This window comes from Thamnophis elegans, chromosome 3 (assembly GCF_009769535.1).
Source record: "Thamnophis elegans isolate rThaEle1 chromosome 3, rThaEle1.pri, whole genome shotgun sequence".
In the NCBI taxonomy this organism is placed as follows: domain Eukaryota; kingdom Metazoa; phylum Chordata; class Lepidosauria; order Squamata; family Colubridae; genus Thamnophis; species Thamnophis elegans.
Genome location: NC_045543.1, coordinates 44895546 through 44916821, shown reverse-complemented (window position 1 = coordinate 44916821; position 21276 = coordinate 44895546). Strand labels below are relative to the sequence as shown.

At 39.2% G+C, this 21276-nt stretch overlaps 1 protein-coding gene across 3 annotated transcripts in view; it reads right to left on the bottom strand.

Annotated features, from left to right (window-relative positions):
- Positions 1-11462, bottom strand: part of TEX15 (testis expressed 15, meiosis and synapsis associated) — a 35860-nt gene extending 24398 nt beyond the window's left edge. For 2 of the 3 annotated variants that reach the window (XM_032213355.1, XM_032213357.1), the window contains exons 1-2: positions 10973-11197; positions 2025-2148 (exon numbers count right to left, since the gene is read on the bottom strand). In XM_032213355.1, coding sequence (XP_032069246.1) covers positions 2025-2148; positions 10973-11194 — 346 coding nt within the window. In that variant the 5' untranslated portion in view covers positions 11195-11197. Of the gene's footprint in view, positions 1-2024; positions 2149-10972; positions 11198-11282 lie in introns of those variants that run through there. The other variant, XM_032213356.1, reaches the window with a different exon arrangement.
- Between the last annotated feature and the right edge of the window lie 9814 nt (positions 11463-21276).

Below are 21276 nucleotides of genomic sequence, written 5' to 3'. Positions count from 1 at the left end.
ATGGCACTGTCATCTTCTTTTTGAGTTTTGTGCATGTGCAGAACATTTTTAATTGAACTGCACATGCACATCAAGCGCATGCACACATGAAGCATATCCATGAGCGAACCAGCAGTAGTGCCTGCTGAAACCCACCCCTGAGGAACCTCATAGTCTGAGTCCAAAATCAGACCAAAGAAAACAACTGAAACAGCAGCTGCAGTAGAAGTACTGTAGTATAAATACTTCTGGATAGGTCTATGTAGAGAGTAAGGAAAATAATTTTGATGGAAATTTACAGGAACTGTTACCTAGACAAAAGGAAAATGTAGAATTTTTTTAAAGTTCAGAGCAAGGAAATAACATTCAGAATGCTTCCCTGATTCACCAATGTTTAAGGGAAGGAGGTAGAGCGCATCAGACTAGTAAGATACTATTATTACAGCTAATAAATAATGTCAATTTAACTTTCTTGTGGAGATTTCTTGGTCTGCCCTATCCAATGGTGCTGACAACATGTCTAGAATCTTCCTTTTTGATTCAAACATGCCCTGGCAATAACTTTTTTTTACTATCTTCCCCATAATGTTTCCTTTAACTTGTCTGCAGCCCATAAATGAGGCACAGAGCCAGATTGGGTCAGTCTCTAGGCAAGATTACTTCTATAAGTAAGAATTTAATTGATGTTTGTGTTTACCTTCATTGGAGAGGAAAGGATTATAAAAGAATAATCAGGCACACAATGGGGACATACACATCAAAATGAATGCAGTGGCACCAGTTGGCCAGTTTATTTGCCTAATCTGCTCGAGCCTGTGAGTCACTAATCACTTAGGAAGCAATGAAAAGCCTTTACTGTGAATGTGATTAAAGTCTTATCAGTTATAGGTAGCAACTGCCAATTGACTAAGTAAGGCAGGAGTGTCAAATTCAATTTCATTGAGAGCCACATCAGGGCTGTGGTTGACTTCAGGGGGTTGACCCATGTGAGGGGGAGGGGCTGGTGGGCATGACCAGCAGTTTGGAGCATGGCCAGCTAGACGCCATTCCCCAAACTGTTGGCATATTTCCTCTTTGCACTGGGTAGACCTGGCCGAAGCCACGCTGGCCTGATCTTTCCTCTTCACATTGGGTAGACCAGGACAGTCCCGTGGGCCGGATCTGACCACATTGCAGGCTGGACCCGGACCGCAGGCCTTGAGTTGGACACCCCTGAAGTAAGATCACAGATTTGAGCTTGTTAACTTATGGTTAGCAATTTTTAGAGAAACAATGGTATACAGGTAATCCCCGATTTACAACTACAATTGAGCTCAAAATTTCTATTGCTAAGGAAGACATTTGTTAAGTGAGTTTTCACCTATTTTATTACCTTTCTTTCCACAGTTGATAAGTGAATCATTGCAGTTGTTAAGTTAGTAATACGGTTGCTAAGTTAATCTGGCTTCTCATTGATTTAGCTTGTCAGAAGGTCGCGGAAATGGATATGAGTCTGGGAAACTTGAATTGTCATAAAAACGAACCAGTTGCTAAGCATCCAAATTTTGATCATATGACCACATGAATGTTGCAACTGTCATGTAAAAAATGGTCATGCCATTTTTTTCAGTGCCACTGTACCTCAAATAGTTACTAAACTAATGGCTGTAAGTCAAGGAACTACCTGTACTGCAGAAAAAAGCTGCTCAAAAAGAGAGTGCTTCTTTAGGCCATTTCTCCACTCTATGGATGGGGGGGGGGGACAGGTCCAAAAGGACCACATGTACTAAATGATTGTCATGATGAACAGGTGACTTAGAAATACATGTTGAGAAGGTTGTAAATTAAGGCACTGGTGACGAAGTTATTTTTTCACTACCATCATAATTGCAAATGGTCACTGTCTGAGGCAGTTGCTAAATGAGAATTAGTATAGTATATCTAAACATGGCACAATTTCTGCTATAAAGATTAATTTTCTTAACATTGGCCAACTCAGATCATGATACATCATACCATAATATAGTTTATAAATGGAACTGTGTGTGTTGCTTTGTTTACTGTACCTTTATCAGGAGGTTTTTTAGGAATTGTAAATTTTTTCAGACACTTTTGATCCACCAAAAATAATCCCTTCATATTTTTCCTTATTACTTCCATCTTTGGTTCCATTTCTATTTTTTTTTCAACCTAAATTGAGGACAAAAAGCAGAAACATTATCAAATTGTATGCTTAATTGATTTCTTTTTAAATATTATGTTTAATTGCTTTGCTTTTGAATTGGATTCCATCCTTCTCAATTGTTTCCAGTTTTAATCCAAACTATTTCCCATAACTTCAGAAGCAAAAATTAGAAAACAGCAAAAACACTTTGCTTTTTTGAAATATCACAAATCACAACCAGGTAGCTATAATTACAGTGGGCATCAGTTAAATCTTTTTCAAATTACAATTACAATTACAATGCTTCAGTATAATTGTACTTTAAGTTAAGAAGATTTTAGCAATACATTTTATTTATTTAATAACTGTACTGAGCTAAAGGATTTATTTGTGAAGGCACCTGTATTAACCAATCACTAGAGGGAGATAAAGTACGTACTTATCAATCAGAATATAATACTTTACATTCTTTTTCTTTCTATCCTGTTTTTTTCTTTAGTATCACAGCTTTATAGGCTATAAATTTATGGAGAAACCTTATTTGTTACTATCATACTATAAAAACTTATTATAGATGCTTTAAGGATGAAGTGTAAGAAATAATTTGTCAACTCTGAAGTGAACTTGGCTGAACCCATCTTGTGCTGCCTCAAAATTGTTATGAAGCCTGAGAAGGAAGGGGAGGGGGTAAGTAGATAGCCCAGCTTACAGTCAAAATAAAAAAGTTTTCCTGTGGGAACCAAGGTGATTGTAACAGGTGACTGCCAGCTGTACTGATTGGACCATGTGATGTGGCATCCATCTGCAATTCTTTTAAAACTATCACTTCTATTTTCAGAATCTCTGGAAAAATATGAATTTTCATGGCTACCACACCAGTTGTAGATAGTTGTTCTGAAGCGTTTATTTTTTTTAATGAAAGTACTGTACAACTTTATTAATAAATGCAATAAAATTATAATGGATAGTTTTTATTGCATTGGGGCAGGGAAATGGATGGTTGAAATGAAATTGAAAGAGATATACTGTTAGTAGGGAAAAAATAAAACTGGGCGGAATGTGAAAGGGGGAAAAAAATCTTTGCTCTTCATGTATGAAGAAAACTGTGATATGATGGGAAAGGGAACAAACCAAAGATGTGCTGCACTTTGAGCTTGCCAGAATAGCTATGCAATCCCAGGAATATATTTAAGTTAAGACGGTGACAGCAGAGCATTCTAGAACAGGGATCCCCAACCCCTGGGCCATGAACAGGTACTGGGTCCTTGGCCTGCATGGAACTGAGCCGCGCAAGCAGTGGGCAAGTGACCAAAGCTTCATCTACCTATGCATGGGATCTACGTTGTGTGCAAAAATATTCCCCCCCACTCCCGCCCTGGGTCCATGGAAAAATTGTCTTCCACAAAACAGGCTCCTGGTGCCAGAAAGGTTGGGGACCACTGTTCTAGAATTAACATGCTACTTGAAAGCTACTTCGAAGCTTGTAATCCAAATGGCAACACAATCTTAATACAAAGTTATGGCCATCATTTCTGTTTCAATGAATTAGAACTCCAGAAAAATCCAGGGTCTCCATCCATGGTATGATGTTTCTGGAGTCCTTATCTGCAACAACAGAAAAATAGCCTTTCCCCATAGTCAGCATCCTTTCAAAAGTATCTACCTCTAGTCTGTGAACAGAATCGCCACCCTTCAGGTAATTACTTGAGGGTAAAAGCTACTCTTCTTAAATAGGATACTAGTTCTTTGAGATCGTGAAGAAAGAATACTGCTATGTTAGCAGAGAAGTAAAGAAATAACCGAGCATTTTCTTATCATTATGGCAGGACTGAAAATGTAAGGAATGCAGAGCGAAAAAAACCTCAGAGAACTTGAAAGATGGAAGGGCAAGGAAATCAACAAGATCAGGATATATAAAAGAGAGAACTTGGTGGCCTCGATGAGAAAATCAACTAGCAATGTGTTAACAATTATGACATTTGTATCCCTAAGCCAAAACAATTTGCATCTTATGTAATCAGTTCCTACAAAGTTATTCCTGTAAAGTTTTAACATTGTATAAACTGCTCTCTGCGTAAATCAGAGATAAGCTACAACAGTTCTTCCGTACCCAAAATATTATACTACCAGAAAAAGAAATAAGAAGAGAGAGAAATGGTTTCAAATGTGAGGCTTGCACACCTTCTAGAGAGTGTGCATGGGAGTAGGGGCAGTTTCAGAAGTGAACAAATGAAACAGTTCCTATATCCCCAGATATAGGTAAATTAGGGACGTGGTGGCTAAGACGCTGTGCTTGACAATCAGAAAGGTCGGCAGTTTGAATCCCTAGTGCCGCGTAACTGAGTGAGCTCCCATTACTTGTCCCAGCTTCTGTCAAGCTAGCAGTTTGAAAGCATGTAAAAATGCAAGTAGAAAAATAGGAACAACCTTTGGTGGGAAGGTAAACAGTGTTCCGTGGGCCCTTGGCGTTTAGTCATGCCGGCCACATGCCCACGGAGACGTCTTTGGATAGCGCTGGCTCTTCGCTTTGAAACAGAGATGAGTACCACCCCCTAGAGTTGGGAACGACTAGCACCTATGTGCGAGGGGAACCTTTACCCTTACCTATAGGTAAATGTAAAAGTTTTCTCCTGTCCAGTTGTGTTTAACTCTAGGGAACAGTGCTCATCTCTTTCTTAGACATTTCTATGGTTATGTGGCCAGCATGACTATACAATGAGGTGCATGGAACCCTGTTCCTTTTCACCAAAGTGGTACCCATTTATCTACTCAAATTTGCATGCTTTCAATTGCTAGGTGGGCAGAAACTGGAGCAAGCAATTGGAGCTCACCCTGTTGCATGGTACTCATGTATCACACCCAGGATGTCAGCTTTCCAACTAACAAGTTCAGCATGTTTAACCACTGAGCCATCGTGCCCCCTCCTCATTATGTGCTATGCAGCAAATCTTAATTTTTAATAACTTTACAGCGCTAATGAGTAGCCAGCTCAGAAATTGATCCATCCCTCTATAATACACTCAAGATTTTTTGTTTTAACTTAAGAGCATGCAGGTCCCCCTACCATATTTATTCTCATACGATCAAGATACAGGTAATATTTAACAGAACTACGCTCCTATGGTCTTTTTTCATTGCTAAAAGAGCTTTCTCCAACTACATCAATGATGTTTACAATTCACACTATCAAACTTATAAATTTGCCCATTACAGAAAAGAAATCTATCTTTGATGCTACACCGTTCAGTTTGCTTTTCCCATTCTGTGTTATCGTCCCATCCATTAACATTTTCATTCCCTCTTCCCAAAGCAGGAAGAGTATGAGAACATCTTATTTAAAGTATTGTTGTGAGTTATAGTTCACTGCATCAGCTATACAGATGAGTAATACAGCTTTTTCCCTATAATTCCCTCCTACATTGGAACAAGTACAATGCATCCCTGCCTTAGGCTTTTCAAGTCTCAAACTGTTTTTAAAAGTTGTCACATATGGTTTAGGTCCTGCATACAATGTAACCAGGGGTGGGTTTCAAAAATTGTTCGAACCTACTCTGTGGGCGTGGCCTTTGTGGGAGTGGCTTGCCACCCATGTGACCGGCTGGGAGTGGCTTGCCACCCATGTGACTGGATGGGAGTGGCCTGCCACCCATGTGACCTGGTGGGAATGGCCAAGACGATGTTATTACTAGATATTACTAATTACTAGATATTATTAATATTACTAGATCATTATTAATGCATAGATAACTGCGGGACATTACACACCCACCCACACCCACACCCACAAACTATGACAGTGCTAGGAAAACACAAAAAAATAAAATAAAAATCCCCCCCCCCCCCAAAAAAAAAGACTGCCGATGAAACCAGTTTTTTTTCTCCTAAGCCTAAGAACAGGAAAGACAAAGTCACTGGAATAAAAACCATCAAGGCAATGTGGAAAATTATAAAGGACAGGCACTCACAGAACCATCAACCACCTCAGAATTACCTAAACAAGGAGGGTGAAACACACTGCCTTGCAACAAACCTGGCCTGCCCATAGAAAAGCAGCCACTTTGAGACACATATACCTGGTCTAAACACTTAAAAGCAACATATTGCATCACAAATAAAACATTTGCAAAAAGGAATAACATTTCTTGTAATAAACATTCTATAAACAATAAATAAATAAAAATCCCCTAAACTAATTAAAAACTACCACCTTCAGAGAACACCAAAGGACCCCACAGTCCTCTCCCTCCTTATCTTTTTCTTTTTTGTCCTAACTTTCTCCTCCTCCCCCCCCCCCCAACCAACCCCACTCCCTTCTAGCACTGATGATGTTACCAAACTAGGAGTGCTGGAGAGGAGCTCTCACAGGGCGAAGAGCTTCCCGCTACAGGCACAATCTATCTGCAGCCGTAAATGACTGCAAGCAGCAGCTTCAGTCACCTGCTTGCAGCTGACAGTTGCGTTTGGGAGCGGAGGTGGTGGCAGCAGAAGTGGGCACAGATGGGATGTCCCCGCTTGCTGAGTAGAACGAGGCGGCGGGGATGCGTTGTTTCAGGGCACCCCAAGCGCCAGCTCCTCTGAGTGTAGCCCATTCCCCCTCCCAAGAAGACCGTTTTCTTTTTAAAAACGCCTCTGCAGACGATCTTGAAAACCTGCGAGGTTGCTTTGGGAGGAGGAAGACAGGCACCCCATCTCTGGTTGCCTGCAGCCTCAGAAGCTTCCGAAACTTCACAGTAAAAGCAATTAAGAACTTCTCTCGCTCGTGAGATTTTCTTTACTGTGCAAACGCTTGCTTTAAGGCTGCAGGCACCCAGGGAGGGGGGCAGGGGGAAATGCTGCCCATCTGTCCCCTTCCAAAGCAATCTTGCAGGTTTTCAAGATCATCCGGAGAAGCGTTTTTTAAAAAGAAAATCATGAAAAGCCACAAGATTTGGAGAAATGGGCAGCTGGTCTTTTTTGGGGAATCCCCAGAACCAGGAGCGCAGCCCATTCCCCCTCCCAAGAAGACCATTTTCTTTTTAAAAACGCCTCTGCAGACGATCTTGAAAACCTGCAAGGCATTCCCCCACCCCATTCCTGGTTGCCTGTAGCCTTGGAAGCTTCCACAGAGAAGCTTCTGCAGAGGCGTTTTTAAAAAGAAAACGGTCTTCTTGGGAGGGGGAATGGGCTGCGCTCCTGGTTCTGGGGATTCCCCCCCCCAAAAGACCAGCTGCCCATCTCTCCAAATCCTTTTCAGGATTTTCTTTTTAAAAAACGCCTCTCCGGATGATCTTGAAAACCTGCAAGGTTGCTTTGGAAGAGGTTGCTTTGGGGGGGGGGAGGGAAGACAGGCAGCATTCCCCCACCCCATCTCTGGTTGCCTGCAGCCTTGGAAGCTTCCGCAACTTCACAGTAAAAGCAATTAAGAACTTCTCTCGCTCGTGAGATTTTCTTTACTGTGCAAAGGCTTGCTTTAAAACTGCAGGCTCCCGGGGAGGGGGGCAGGGGGAAATGCTGCCCATATGTCCCCTTCCAAAGCAACTTTGCAGGTTTTCAAGATCATCCGGAGAGGCGTTTTTTAAAAAGAAAAACCCTGCAGGCACCCGGTGACAGGGGCTAGGAGCTAGGAACCCGGAAGTTAATTACTTCCGGGTTCACTGACGAACTGGTTCGCACGAACCGGTGCGAACCGGGAGGAACCCACCCCTGAATGTAACTAACTTTTTACTAAACAGTCAAATACTTCTAGTATGCTCTGATTATTAAAGTGCCATATAGATGAGTAAGGGGTACTCTTCATTGCAGTCAATAAACTAATTGCTATTTAATAAATTTAAGCTTTCCACTCCTGTTCTGAATATTAGAATAGGGCAAATAAAATATATATCTAATGTAAACAGAATATTATGAATTTTCTACTACTAACATCCTTGAAAAGTACATTAAACCATAATTTGAAAAACCTACCAAGCTTCTGGATTTTATCTACTTAGTTAACATAGATAAAGAATTCATTGCATTAGTCCATCCTAATACTGTTCTTCAATTCCATCACACATCAAACAAAATTGGAAAACATTATCCAGGAATGGGTAAACTGTATTCTTTCATACATTAGGAAATTTAATCTTCAAACAACCTCAACCAGAATATCTAATAGTGAATGATGCTGAGCAGCAATGTTGAGAAAACAAAACAATTATTTACCATAAACTACAGTATATTCAATAAATGTAAGGGGAATAATAAAACTATGTATTAATGAAACCTCAACTGAGAATCTCAAATGCTAGAAACACAGAATTTGCTGCTCTGAAATAGTAAAATAACCACTTGGTAGTGCTCATTGTAATTTAAATAAAATAACCTATAGCTGGAATTAACTATGTAAGCATTATTTACCAGCCATTATAGAAGTTTTATAATATATAACATAAAACTACATAGCATGTTTAAACAGACATTCATTTATTAAAATTCTACTATAAGTTCAACCACATCACTTATTCCTTTATTAGAAATCTACTATGAATACAAACACATCTGTCCTTGTTGAGAAGTGTTGATAATTTTCCTAATAAATTGCACAATTAAAGGGCTACATGATCTACATCTATTTCTGAGTGTCCTAAAAGGCAATCTGATAATTTGAGTCTCTTATTAAATGCTGTTAGTTGTGAAGTCATATCCGATCGATTGCAACCCCATGGACAACGTTCGTCCAAGCCTTCCTGTCCTCTATCATCCCCTGGAGTCCATTTAAGCTCATGCCAATTGCTTTGGTGACTCCATCCAGCCACCTCATTCTCTGTTGTCCCCTTATTTTGCCCTCAATCTTTCCCAGCATTAGGCTCTTCTCCAGTGAGCCCTTCCTTCTTATTAGATGGCCAAACTATTTGAGTTTCATCTTCATGATCTGCCTTCTAAAGAGCAGTCAAGGTTAATCTTCTCTAGGGCTGACTGGCTTGATTGCCTTGCAGTCCAAGGGACTAGCAGGAGTCTTCTCCAGCACCATAGTTCAAAGGCCTCAATTATTTGGGCTCAGCCTTTCTTATGGTCCGACTTTCACAGTCATACATTGAAACTGGGAAATCCATAGCCATGACTATATGCACTTTTGTTGGCAGGACAATGTCTCTGCTTTTTAGTATGGTGTCTAGATTTGCCATAGCTTTCCTCCCAGAAGCAAGTATTATTAAATAGTAGGATATAAAATGAAGCATCCATTTTTTGTAAAAAATGTATTATTTATAAGTGGTGCAATGTGCATTTTATAACATTCACAAGAAACTAAAAATTGTGTTCAGATTTATTTAGTGTTCCTCAGACTAATTTTCAGCAGTAACTAAACTATTCTGAAGGGGCATAATGAAAAATGCTAGCTGCAAAAGTCATAGCCAAACAAAGAATATTAAAATCTTATCCTTTTTCTTTCTTATCAACAAAGAATTGCAGATAATTCATTTATAGTTGATTTGGTATAAGTCCCATGGAATTAAAAGATATTAAATATATTGAAATACAATATGGTATCTTTTGGCTTATATTAATTTGTTTGTAGACTTGTAGTAGAAATTAGACCATGGTAAACTTTAAAAGAGAGCTTACAGGGCTCATTTTAGAATAAATATTACCGACTTCAAAGAATTTAATTTCAAATATTTTCAGTCTTATTTGTTTCACTTGTTATTACAACTATCAGCATTCACAATATCTTCAAAAAAGAGGGATAGGAGAGGATGCAAGTTCTTGTTTGCTTGATTTCAATATTAAGAATCTCAATAATAAACATTAAAATAACTTTTGAAAAGAAGCTAATGTGTTTTTCATAGGAATAACCAGCTAAAAATGTTTAAAGAATATTTAAGCAATAACTTTTATTATCTAAACATCAATGAATTTGATAATTGCCTTCCAGGTAAACTATTTTATACTTTAACAAAAAAGGCTTAATACTTAAGTTATTAATTTAACCCTAATTTAAAGCTTTAAGTACTTGCCAACAATCCACTGATAATGACTGATAAATATTTAGTGCAGCATATTTCTACATAGAGGGTTCCTGGAAATGTTTAACATAAAAAGCAAAGAATAGAGACTTCAATCTGTATATAGATGGGTGACATTTAGATTTTAATCTCTTTAATGCACACAGACAAATAAGAGTATCTCTAAATAGGATTGAACAGATACAGCACTCAAGGGTAAAACCAATCAAAGAAGCCAGGAACTAGAGGAGGAGTACTAAAGTACTAGTTACAACGAATACTAAACATACCCATTGTGAAAACAGCTGGGGACCGGGACAAGAAGAGGCACTTGGATTTATAGCAAAAGAGAGCGCAAGTGCTCTTCTGTAGTGTGGCCTTCTGTAGTGAAACACTGGGCAAAAGTGTGTGTGTGTTAACGAATTGTTAACGTCTATTTCCCACATTAACGAAATGGAACATTCACGTTCAAACTATACTCGCGCACTTCCAACGGCTCAGCAACGAGCAACGCTGTGGAGAACGGGGCTGGGGTGGGGGTGGGGTTATTGCTTTCAAGCCCTCCTTTAACTTTAAAGGCACCTGGAGTTTGACCGCTACTTGACTGAGCTGAGTCCAGGAACACTCGCTTATTTTGGCCCCGAATCCAAACCCCCGGTCTCCGTCTCGGCTACAAGCGGCGAGCCTCTCGCCTCTAGCGGGACAACAGCGCCGGCATTGAAACTTTACTTGGGAACGAAGACAACCGGGATCCGACAGAGAGCAACGAGTAGCTTTTCCAAGCTACAAGGATCCAACGATATTGGGAACCGAGCACGGAGGGACTTTCGCCATCTCCGCCCCCCACCCCGAGTAAAAGCGAAGGAATAATCATCTGGTCACTCACGATCGATCCGTGACCACTAGCATCCTCCCGCCTACATAAAGCGTCTTCAGGACTCCCCTCGGATTCGCCTTCATCGCGCTCCCTGCAGTACTCGTCTTGCCGCCGCGCCAGGCTGGGCTCCGGCATTGCCGTCCGAGCAGCGCATCCAATAAGCCGCTTGGCCGCCCACTGCCCGCTCGGGCGGACGTTAAGCTCCTGCTGCTGACGCGCCACCGCCACCATCGCGCCAACTACAGCGCCAGCCCAGGGCGCAGCGATCTATAGGCTCCTCAGGATCAGGGCGGGGCGGAGACCAAGCCAAACGCCTTACCGTTCTCAGACGAGGCGGGATCTCTTCCGGCCCAGCTGTTTAATCCTCTCTTCGGGAAAGGACCGCTGGTTTGCGTGACGGGCTGGGGCTGAGCTCCCACTTGTAGCACGCGAAGGTTCTTTTTTGCCCTACGACAGCCCAGGTGTGGCTAACTGAAGGCCCGCGGGCCGGATGCGTCACGCGCAGCCCACGCCAACCACGGCTCCGCAAAGGCCAAAACAAATAAACACGTCACGCAAGGCGGTCGAGTTTGTCAAGAATTCTCTAATAAGCCAAATTCGAACAAGAGTTTAGCTTAATGTCGGTTTACTTTCCGATTCTGCAATTGTAGAATCAAGTAAATGAAAAAAGTATCTTTAGTAAATGCAACTCTATAGTAAGAGTTTACATTTACATTCAAACTATATATAATACTGGATTGTGCGGTTTGTAGCCCATCCTCTTCCTTCTGACTCCCAAGTTTCTGTAATAATACTTGGCTATTCCTAACAATGATATTGCCTGAATTTCCATTGTGGAGTTGTCTTGGCATGAATTGTGTAGCTAAGTTTCCCATCATACTAAGCCAGTGACTGGTGATCATCAGATAACAAATATTCTGGATGCTTCATATGCATTCTTCAAGGTGACTGCATACATAATCGTTTTTGGTGTTTTGATAAGTACCTGAAAGATTCAGTTTGTAGGGCTCCCTCCCGTAGCTTTAATATGTCTGCTGCTGAATAGTGCTGGCTGTAACTACCGTATATACTCGAGTATAAGCCGACCCGAATATAAGCCGAGGCACCTAATTTTACCCCCAAAAGCTGGAAAAGTTATTGACTCGAGTATAAGCCTAGGGTGGGAAATGCAGCAGCTACGGTAAATTTCAAAAATAAAAAATCAGTGTTATTTGAAACTCAAAGTTATGTTTATTCAAGGGACCCGCTTAATTAAAGTGTTCTATAATATCAGTATGACTTATAATACTGCAAGTCTGCAATATTAAAATACTTGTATAGGGGATCCCCGGGATCCCCCGAAGAGATCAAATCACAACCAGTATGCCACCTTCTTGGTATATTGTTTTTATTTTCACTGAGTTTTTTAAAATGAGCATTATTTCATCCTTTTTTTCTTTATGTTTGATTGGTATCTGCAATTTGTGTTAATTCTGTTCATACATATAATATAAATGAAAAACCCAGCTCTCTTAAAAAATATTTTAAGTTCTTTCTGGTGCTCCCTTTTAGAATTGGCCAACTAATATTTCTGTTCACCCAACTAATGTCAGGCAGAGTTAACTGAAAAAGTAATTTTTCATGAAAGGACATTTTCCTAGGATTTTAATTGTTCTTACTGTCAGATTGCTCGTTATTTCCAGCTTGAGTCTCCTTCTGACAAGTTTCCATTGCTTCTTGTCCTGTCCTCAGGTGCTATTGCTGCCGCCGCCTCCTCCTCCTCCAACAGCACCAGCACATTTGCTGCCCAGCGCTGCGGCTGAGGTGAAGCCGCCAAAGCTCCCGCTGGCGCCCCCGCAGCGTTGGGCGGATATCCGGCAGTGCTGTTGGAGGAGGAGGAGGCGAACCAGCCTGCCATCGCCGGCCACTGCCAGCCCCGCCGCTCTTCCCACCCCCTTCCAAGCCCCACAGTCCAGCGGATGGAGCAGCGAAGCCCCGGGGCTTCGCTACTGCTCCCCGCATTTTCTGCACGGGGATCCCTTGGAGAGGGGATTCCAGCCTGCCATCGCCAGCCACCGCTAGCCCTGCCGCTCTTCCCACCCCCTTCCAAGCCCCACAGTCCAGCGGATGGAGCAGCGAAGCCCCGGGGCTTCGCTACTGCTCTTCCCACCCCTTCCAAGCCCCCGTGCAGAAAATGGGGGGAGCAGTAGCGAAGCCCCGGGGCTTCGCTGCTCCATCCGCTGGACTGTGGGGCTTGGAAGGGGGTGGGAAGAGCGGCAGGGCTAGCGGTGGCTGGCGATGGCAGGCTGGAATCCCCTCTCCAAGGGATCCCCGTGCAGAAAATGCGGGGAGCAGTAGCGAAGCCCCGGGGCTTCGCTGCTCCATCCGCTGGACTGTGGGGCTTGGAAGGGGGTGGGAAGAGCGGCAGGGCTAGCGGTGGCTGGCGATGGCAGGCTGGTTCGCCTCCTCCTCCTCCAACAGGCAACAGCACTGCCGGATCCAGTTGTAGACTCGAGTATAAGCCGAGGCGGCTTTTTTCAGCCCAAAAAGTGGGCTGAAAAACTCGGCTTATACTCGAGTATATACGGTAACTCTCAATACAGAATTTAATTAATCATCTACTGCCATTCTACCTTCTGGATTAAAATGACTATAGTTCTACCACAACAAGAAGATGTACAATCTATAGTGCTTGACAGACTTTTTTAAAAGATCAGATGACCTGCCAAGACACACTCTTCCACCTGATCAGTGACCAGCATCAATTGCTACCATTTCTCTTCCAATAGTTCATCTTTTATTAGGATAAGATGAGATTGCATAGGATAGCAAAACCATTGATGACTAACTCCATTTCAATCTTTGTATCTTTCTGAGCCCGGAAGCTGTATATCAGTGATTAGGATATTTTTTCAGAGCCCAGTAATCACAGTATGAACCCTCCTGGCAGCCCTTTCTTAGCCTCTATGAAATTGCCTTGTTTCATCCTCAACTCACAAATGAGGCAATGATTCAAGATAACGATGAATCGTGAGGTTGAACAACTAGCCTCGTGGTGCGACCATAATTATCTGCAACTGAGCACATTCAAAACTGTAGAAATGGCGGTAGACTTTAGGAGAAACCCTCCCATACTACCACCTCTTACAATACTAGACAACACAGTACCAACAGTAGAGTCCTTCAAATTTCTAGGTTCCATCATATCTCAAGTCCTAAAATGGACACCTACCATCAAAAACATCGTCAAAAAAGCACCAGAAATAATATTCTTTCTGCACCAACTCAGAAAGCTCAAATTGCCCAAGGAGTTACTGATACAGTTCTACAGAGGAATTATTGAATCTGTCATCTGCACCTCTATAACTGTCTGGTTGGTTCTGCAACCCAACAAGACAGACACAGACTTCAGAGGATAATTAGAACTGCAGAAAAAAACAATTACTACTAACTTGCCTTCCACTGAGGACCTGCATACTGCACAAGTCAAAAAGAGGGCTGTGAAAATATTTACAGACCCCTCACATCCCGGACCTAAATTGTTTCAACTCCTACCCTCAAAACGAGAATTGCACATCAGAATAACTAGACACAAGAACAGTTTTTCCCAAACACCATCAACTCTGCTAAACAAATAATTCCATCAACACTGTCAAACTATTTACTAAGTCACTAAGCATTACTATTAATCTTATCGTTCCTATCATCCATCTCTTCCCACTTATGACTGTATCACTGTAACTTTGTTGCTTGTATCCTTACGATTTATATTGTTTCCTAGTATGATTTGATTGCTTATTTGTACTCTATTACTATCATTAAGTGTTGTACCTTACTTACGATTCGTGATTAATGTATCTTTTCTTTTATGTACACTGAGAGCATATGCACCAAAGACAAATTCCTTGTGTGTCCAATCACACTTGGCCAATAAAGAATTCTGTTCTGTTCTATCCTATGAGATAGCGTCTTCCTTCACCTATCCTTACCACTTTCTATAGAGGGACAGTCGACAGCATCCTATCATATTGCATTACTATCTGGTTTGGAAGCGTTACAGATAATTTCTGGGTTATGAGCATTCCCTTAGTGAACATTCAAAGTTACACGATAAGCCCCCCCCCCCCCCGCATTTACGAACAAGTCCCAAAATTATGAATATTGCAGTACCACAGTAGTTGTTCGCTCTTATGAACAACCAGAGGTTCTGCACTATTTACCCCGCCTATTACCCCCACCCCACCTGGGTCGTCACAGGTACTTCACCTGTGGAGACTCACTTACCTTGCAAAGATCTCTATCACAGTTTATTTGCCTACTTCATTGCTTTTGGTGCATTCACAGAAAACAGGGCTAATGTACAACAAGATCTCGTGCTACTGATCTCGTGTGATCTCGCACTTTAGGCTACTATTCTCTGCAAATTGAGGCCTGGACATTTGCAAATGGAGGGAAGGCTTTGTCTTACAGAGTACAAGAGGTTTCCCTCCTGTCATGGACTCAGGATAGTTTTGCACAGCAAATATTAAGCTTCACCAGAGTTCTTCACTTTAAACAAAATTTAAAAGTATTGTTCACATCCTTCTATGTAGTACAATGGGGGAAAGTGTTAGCAAAATCACAATTTCACAATGGCTAAGTCTACAACATAAAAACCCATCTGTGTCATATTATTTGTAATGCACTTTCCATACTTGCCTCTATGTAGAATTTTTTTAGTCTTCAACAGCCCATAGAATGCATATCTTTCAAGACACTTTGCACTGATGATTCACTGGTTCCCAAATCTCTCTTACTTTGAACAGTTCTGAGTCTTTTCTGTGGAGGAAAAAATGGGAGTGCCTATTGTATAAATTCTCTAAATTCTACAGAGTAGATTCATTTCAACTGTAATTTTGGTGCAAATAATTTTATTAAGATTTCTGCCTTGTAACATATGCCTATGTGTGGTGTGGTGTGGCTAGCCATGATATCCTGAAGATTTCCTTCTGCTATTTTTTCCATTTTCCTTTGTTACTATTGGTTGTTATAGTAGTAGCATAGTAACATTGCATTCAGAAGTGAAGTATCCTTATTATTGTTCATTTGTTCTGTATTAGTGAAGAATTGAGAAGCAAGCATTCTTTTGCATTTCAGGTTTAGAAGGAGAATGCCCCTTCTTATTCAGATAAGACATTTATATATTTTGTCTGCAGGAATATGACTGTGCAGGTATCACAAAATTCTCTGGAACTAAAACAAAAAACACAGACAATTCAGTATTACCTTTGTTAGCCCATGTAGATACTTCCAGATCTATCAGCATGCCTCAAAGTTACATGAAAAAACTGAAGGCACATTATTATTATTTTTCCTTTTTGACTGGGTAAGCCAGCGAGACATCACAAGGCCATGCTGTGATCTAGAAGCTATTTGTTGGTGTATAATTTGTGAATGTTAAAATATTTGCTAATAATAAGATTGTGTCCTTGGAAATTCTTTACTCAACAAGTAACAATTTATATCAAAAATTCCTGAGCTTAGATTCAATTGTTTTATTATTAGGACAACACAATTATTCTACTGGCTTCACAGTATAATGAGATCACTTGGAAATAAGAAAGATGATAAAGAATATTGGATAATTCCAATATAATTGCTTTTCAAAAAAATAAATGCTTAGATAAGACTCTCAGTTAATTTGAAATTGTCTCAATTGGGAAAAGTAAGTATGTACTTTTACAATCAGCAGTAAAAATTCTCTGTTCAAACTTAGGCTAAAATAAAAGCTTAAGACTAGACAGGTAAGCCATTTATTGTAAGACAGAACAAAAAGTTGCAAGTAACAGTAAATTCAGTCAATAATGGGGAAAATAAGCTTCTTGAAGTACCAAATATGCATTATATGAATTCTTGCAAAAAGCAGCTCATTTTTTTAAAAAATAGTAAGGTAAACATGAATTTTTAAAAATCCCACTGGGCTAGAAGAGACATAAAATTCTATTTTTTAAAAGTGCTGAGATTTATTCAAATTTACATTTGCACATTTTATTCTATTGCACTTATTCATTCTTTCCTATGATTTGTTTGTTTATTTTCTGGAGTTCATGAAGATACATTCATTCACAAAAAAAGAATACCTGCATGTGGAAAAATGTAGTTTTGAAATAGTTTCACACGAAGTAGGAAAAACAAGCTTTCATCAAGTACATCAAGAAGAAAGGGGGTGTATTCCTGAAATGTTAATCTGTACTGTATACTCAGGGCTTTCTTGATGCTAAGTAACATTCAAAAATATTCATGCCAGCTGCATGCAAAATGATACAATGAATAACCTCAGATTTACCATAAGTAAAATGGTTTCTGTACCTAGGCACCATTCAATTTGTTTGAAGACTATCTTACCCTTTTTCTTTCCTGGAACATGGACCAATTATTTCTTTGCTTCCTCCCTAACTCACTACTGAAAACTTCTAAATTTTCTTCAATTTTCAGAAATAAATATTGAAGATATAATTATTCATACTTAAAAGTTGATGTGGTCTTTAGAGATTTATCTTTCAAAAAGTTATAATCTACCCAAACAACTGAGATAACATGAAGCAACTGTATAGTGGTATATAATGAATTGACAACTAAGGAATATTCCAGTTTCTTTCATATGCTGGTGAACAATTCCCTTTCTCTTATTTGTCATCAAAAGAAAATAACTACAGTACAGTGTTTCCTTTTCTGATACTTTGCTGAAATAAGATGAGAAAAACATTCTTTTTTCTTAAGCAATTATGGATTGTAGCATTTCCCAAATGAAGAACAAAACAAGCATTAAAGTACTCTTTTATTTTAAATGAATTAAACATTGTTTTGTCTCAGACATGTAGCTCTCTATTCATTAAAATATCTTTGGCTGCATGAAACAGTGATTTTATCTTGATCAGCTTTTCATGTTCTTCTATGAGCTTCTTTACGTAGTTCTTTTTAGATGTGTACTTTAAATGATTGTTAAGCATACAACAGATAAAACACAATAAGCTATGATTGGATGTCCCTGTGGCTTATTATTAAGTAATAAAGTTACACCTTACTGTATTCTATGAATGTATTTAATTATACAAAAGATTTATCAGAATTATGGATACTAGAATATGCAAGATCTTGCTTTCATAAATACTTTTCTTATAGCCTTCAGGTCTATTCCAGATTATGACTATGTAAACCAAAGCCCTAAATTCTAAGACATATTTTTGAAGTACATAAGCAAGTCCAGCATTCAAAAACAAATTTATAGGAAGAAATTATTACAGTAAAAGAGAGCTGCTTTTTGAAAAAATCAGCTGAAAACTTCAATAAATAGTACAACACATAAAACACTGAATCTTTGATGATACTTTAAAACAATTCAAGTTTGTTTGTTTTTCTTCTAATGAGATGAAACACTTCTTAACTTCCCCACACACCCACAGTATGTCCGCAGTTAGCTTCTGCAAAAGCACCATTACATATGTAAGAGTTAGCACCATATATTTTCAGGATCTAACTGGCAACATACATTGCTGACAATCTGAAATATGGAAATCTGTGTGGTACAGTCATTATAAACAAAACATGGTGATTTATGATTATCCACAGTACAATACAGTCACTGATCAATGAACCTTTGAATACAGTACAAGTCACATCTGAACACCCTGTTAATACTAGAGCATGCTGTAGATGTTAGAAGCATCTTGAGAGTACCACAAGGACTTCATTGTTTGGCTGATTTTCATTCCTCTTTGAAATTCAGGGTCTGATATTTACATGGTCTTGATAGGAACATTCCAATCACTGTATGGCTGGTTGAAAGCAATGCCAAATAGTCAACCAACTCTAAAAGATATATTTAAAGAAGAAAACAATAGCTAGGGAATACAGAATGTCGGATACCCAAGATGAGGCTTTGTTCTTAAATTTTTCTCTTCCCTGTGAAACTGAAGAAATGTTGTGGTAGAATTTAAGAGATTTCTGAACAGTACAGTAATCAGTCTGGTAGCAGTCAACAGAATAGTTTAATATTTAGGGCTGGCAGCTTTTACATGAGTGAATATAAATTTGGCATTATCAGTCTACATACTACCAAAAGGGAGATGGAAATTACCCTATTTTTCCTGCTACAGCAACATTTTAAATGGATGAACATCTATGCATTTAGGATTTAAAAGCAAAAACAAAAGCCATGATTTGGGGGCTCATTTTTCTTCTCACTGCAAAAGCATTCCCAATTATGCAGATAAAATTATCCTACTGTTAAAAGGGGGAGCACAGGAGACCCAAAAATTCTCCCATAATTGTTTGTGTCTTCTTAATATATATTCTGGATGTTCATTGCATGACTCTCCAGAACATAGTGGAACATAGTAATTGACCTTCCCCTTTCATCACCAGGATCTTCAAAGAAGGAACACTTAAATTCATTGAAGAAGCTTGCCTCCAACCCATATTTTCTCCTTTGGTGGCTACTGCTGGTATCATAATTCTAATCTTCTGATTTCTTCCATCACGTATTAGGACCATGCAATCCTTTTCAATTTTCCTATTTCTCTTCATCTTAGGAAGCACACTAGTTCTACTTTCTTTATTCTTGTACTTGTTATTGAACTGAAATGGGAAGTTATGTCCTTTTTCATTTGATATTTTTTCAAGCTTTACTTGTATTCATACAATGTAAATATCTCATTGCCACTACTTACAACCCTTCTTGTGTTTTGTCTTTAACATGATACTCATTGAACACTAACTTTGCAGAAGATCGGCAAGACTGGAGTATTTTTTCCCCCAATTCCATTTTCCCATTGTTTTTCCCTACCTTCTTCTGAAGATGGTCTAGTAATATCTTCATATTTTCTGACTAGTGTTTTATTTTCCTGATTCCCAGCTAAAAAAACTAATTTGTCTTCAAGTTTCATCTTCAACATCATTATAATACACACTGCTCTTAGAAAATTTCCTAGATTTTCTTAACAACTTTTTAACTCAGGCTAATTACAAATCAACCCAAGCAATAATCAGTGTATCTGGAAATCAGTAAAGTACTTTAATTTTCAGTGGAAGCAATTTGCACTGTATATCATTGCAATAATTTACTGGGATCTCATTCAGAGAAAATATATAATATAGCTATTTTGGGACCAAGGAAGGCAGAATCCCCTTGCAAGAACTTAGTAAAACTCCTTGCAATCTGTAAATACCAATCCCCTCTAAGATCATACTAAATGCATGGATGTGTGAGTATACTTAAAACTATTTTTATTGCAATATAACCCAAATTGATACAGTTGAATGTAAATCTGTTGTGTATCCTATTTACTTGTATCTTTTTTTGGGGAAATACATTCATCTTCTAGTCAGTAGTATCTTCAAAATATTTATTTATTTGCATGTGCCTGCTCTTTCATTTTTATAACTGTCAGCACTGAAAATATCTTGAAACCAGTTCTTTCTTGAGAAAACAGAGATAGCAAAGTGTAGAATTTACTCATTGACTTCATTGTTGCTATTACTATTGTTTATTTACATTGTTTCCCTCATTATGTCACTTCAATATTGGGGTTTTTTTGTACATTCAAATATATTTTAATATCTACATCTATTTTTTTTTAATTCAGAAACCTTCTCTTGAATATAGGCCAATTAGCAATGTGGTTGTTCTTGGTAATGCAATTAGGATTCTTTGTATTAAATGATCTGTTTTATATACTGTTTCCCCAAAAATAAGACAGGGTCTTATTTTGACCCCTGAAATAAGCAATTGGCCTTATTTTGGGGGCGGTCTTATTATTTTTGAGGTGCAGGAGGAAGCGAGTGTGGTCACTTCATGGCTGCTGCTGTATTGCAATATTTTTGGGGAGGGCTTATTTTTGGGGGAAAGGCTTAGTTTTGGGCATGCACTAAAAAGTCCAAGTGGGCTTATTATCCAGGGAGGTCTTATTTTCAGGGAAACAGGGTAGTGAGGGACCCCTTTCAAATAAAGACACCACACAAGTAGAATTCCTGTATGTTACCATGTTAAAGGCATAATGAATAATCCATCTTGAGTAAAGAATATAATGGCTCAAATAGATGATCTCCCAAAGTAGCAGGGCCTTAATTTGAACTTTGTGGTGTCTGTTCTTAAACTGCAATTATGTAAAGCAATCATGTAAAGAGACCCTGAATTTTTAAAATGATTCAAAAACAATTCTAGTATTCTATAAAAAAATAATATAAGCCAATAGATAGAGAGGGCTTTCCACTTAAAATGATGTCTATAGAGACAAATCTTGCACATCAAGAAAAGTATATACCCTAAAGTATTCATGCAGGCATGATTACATATT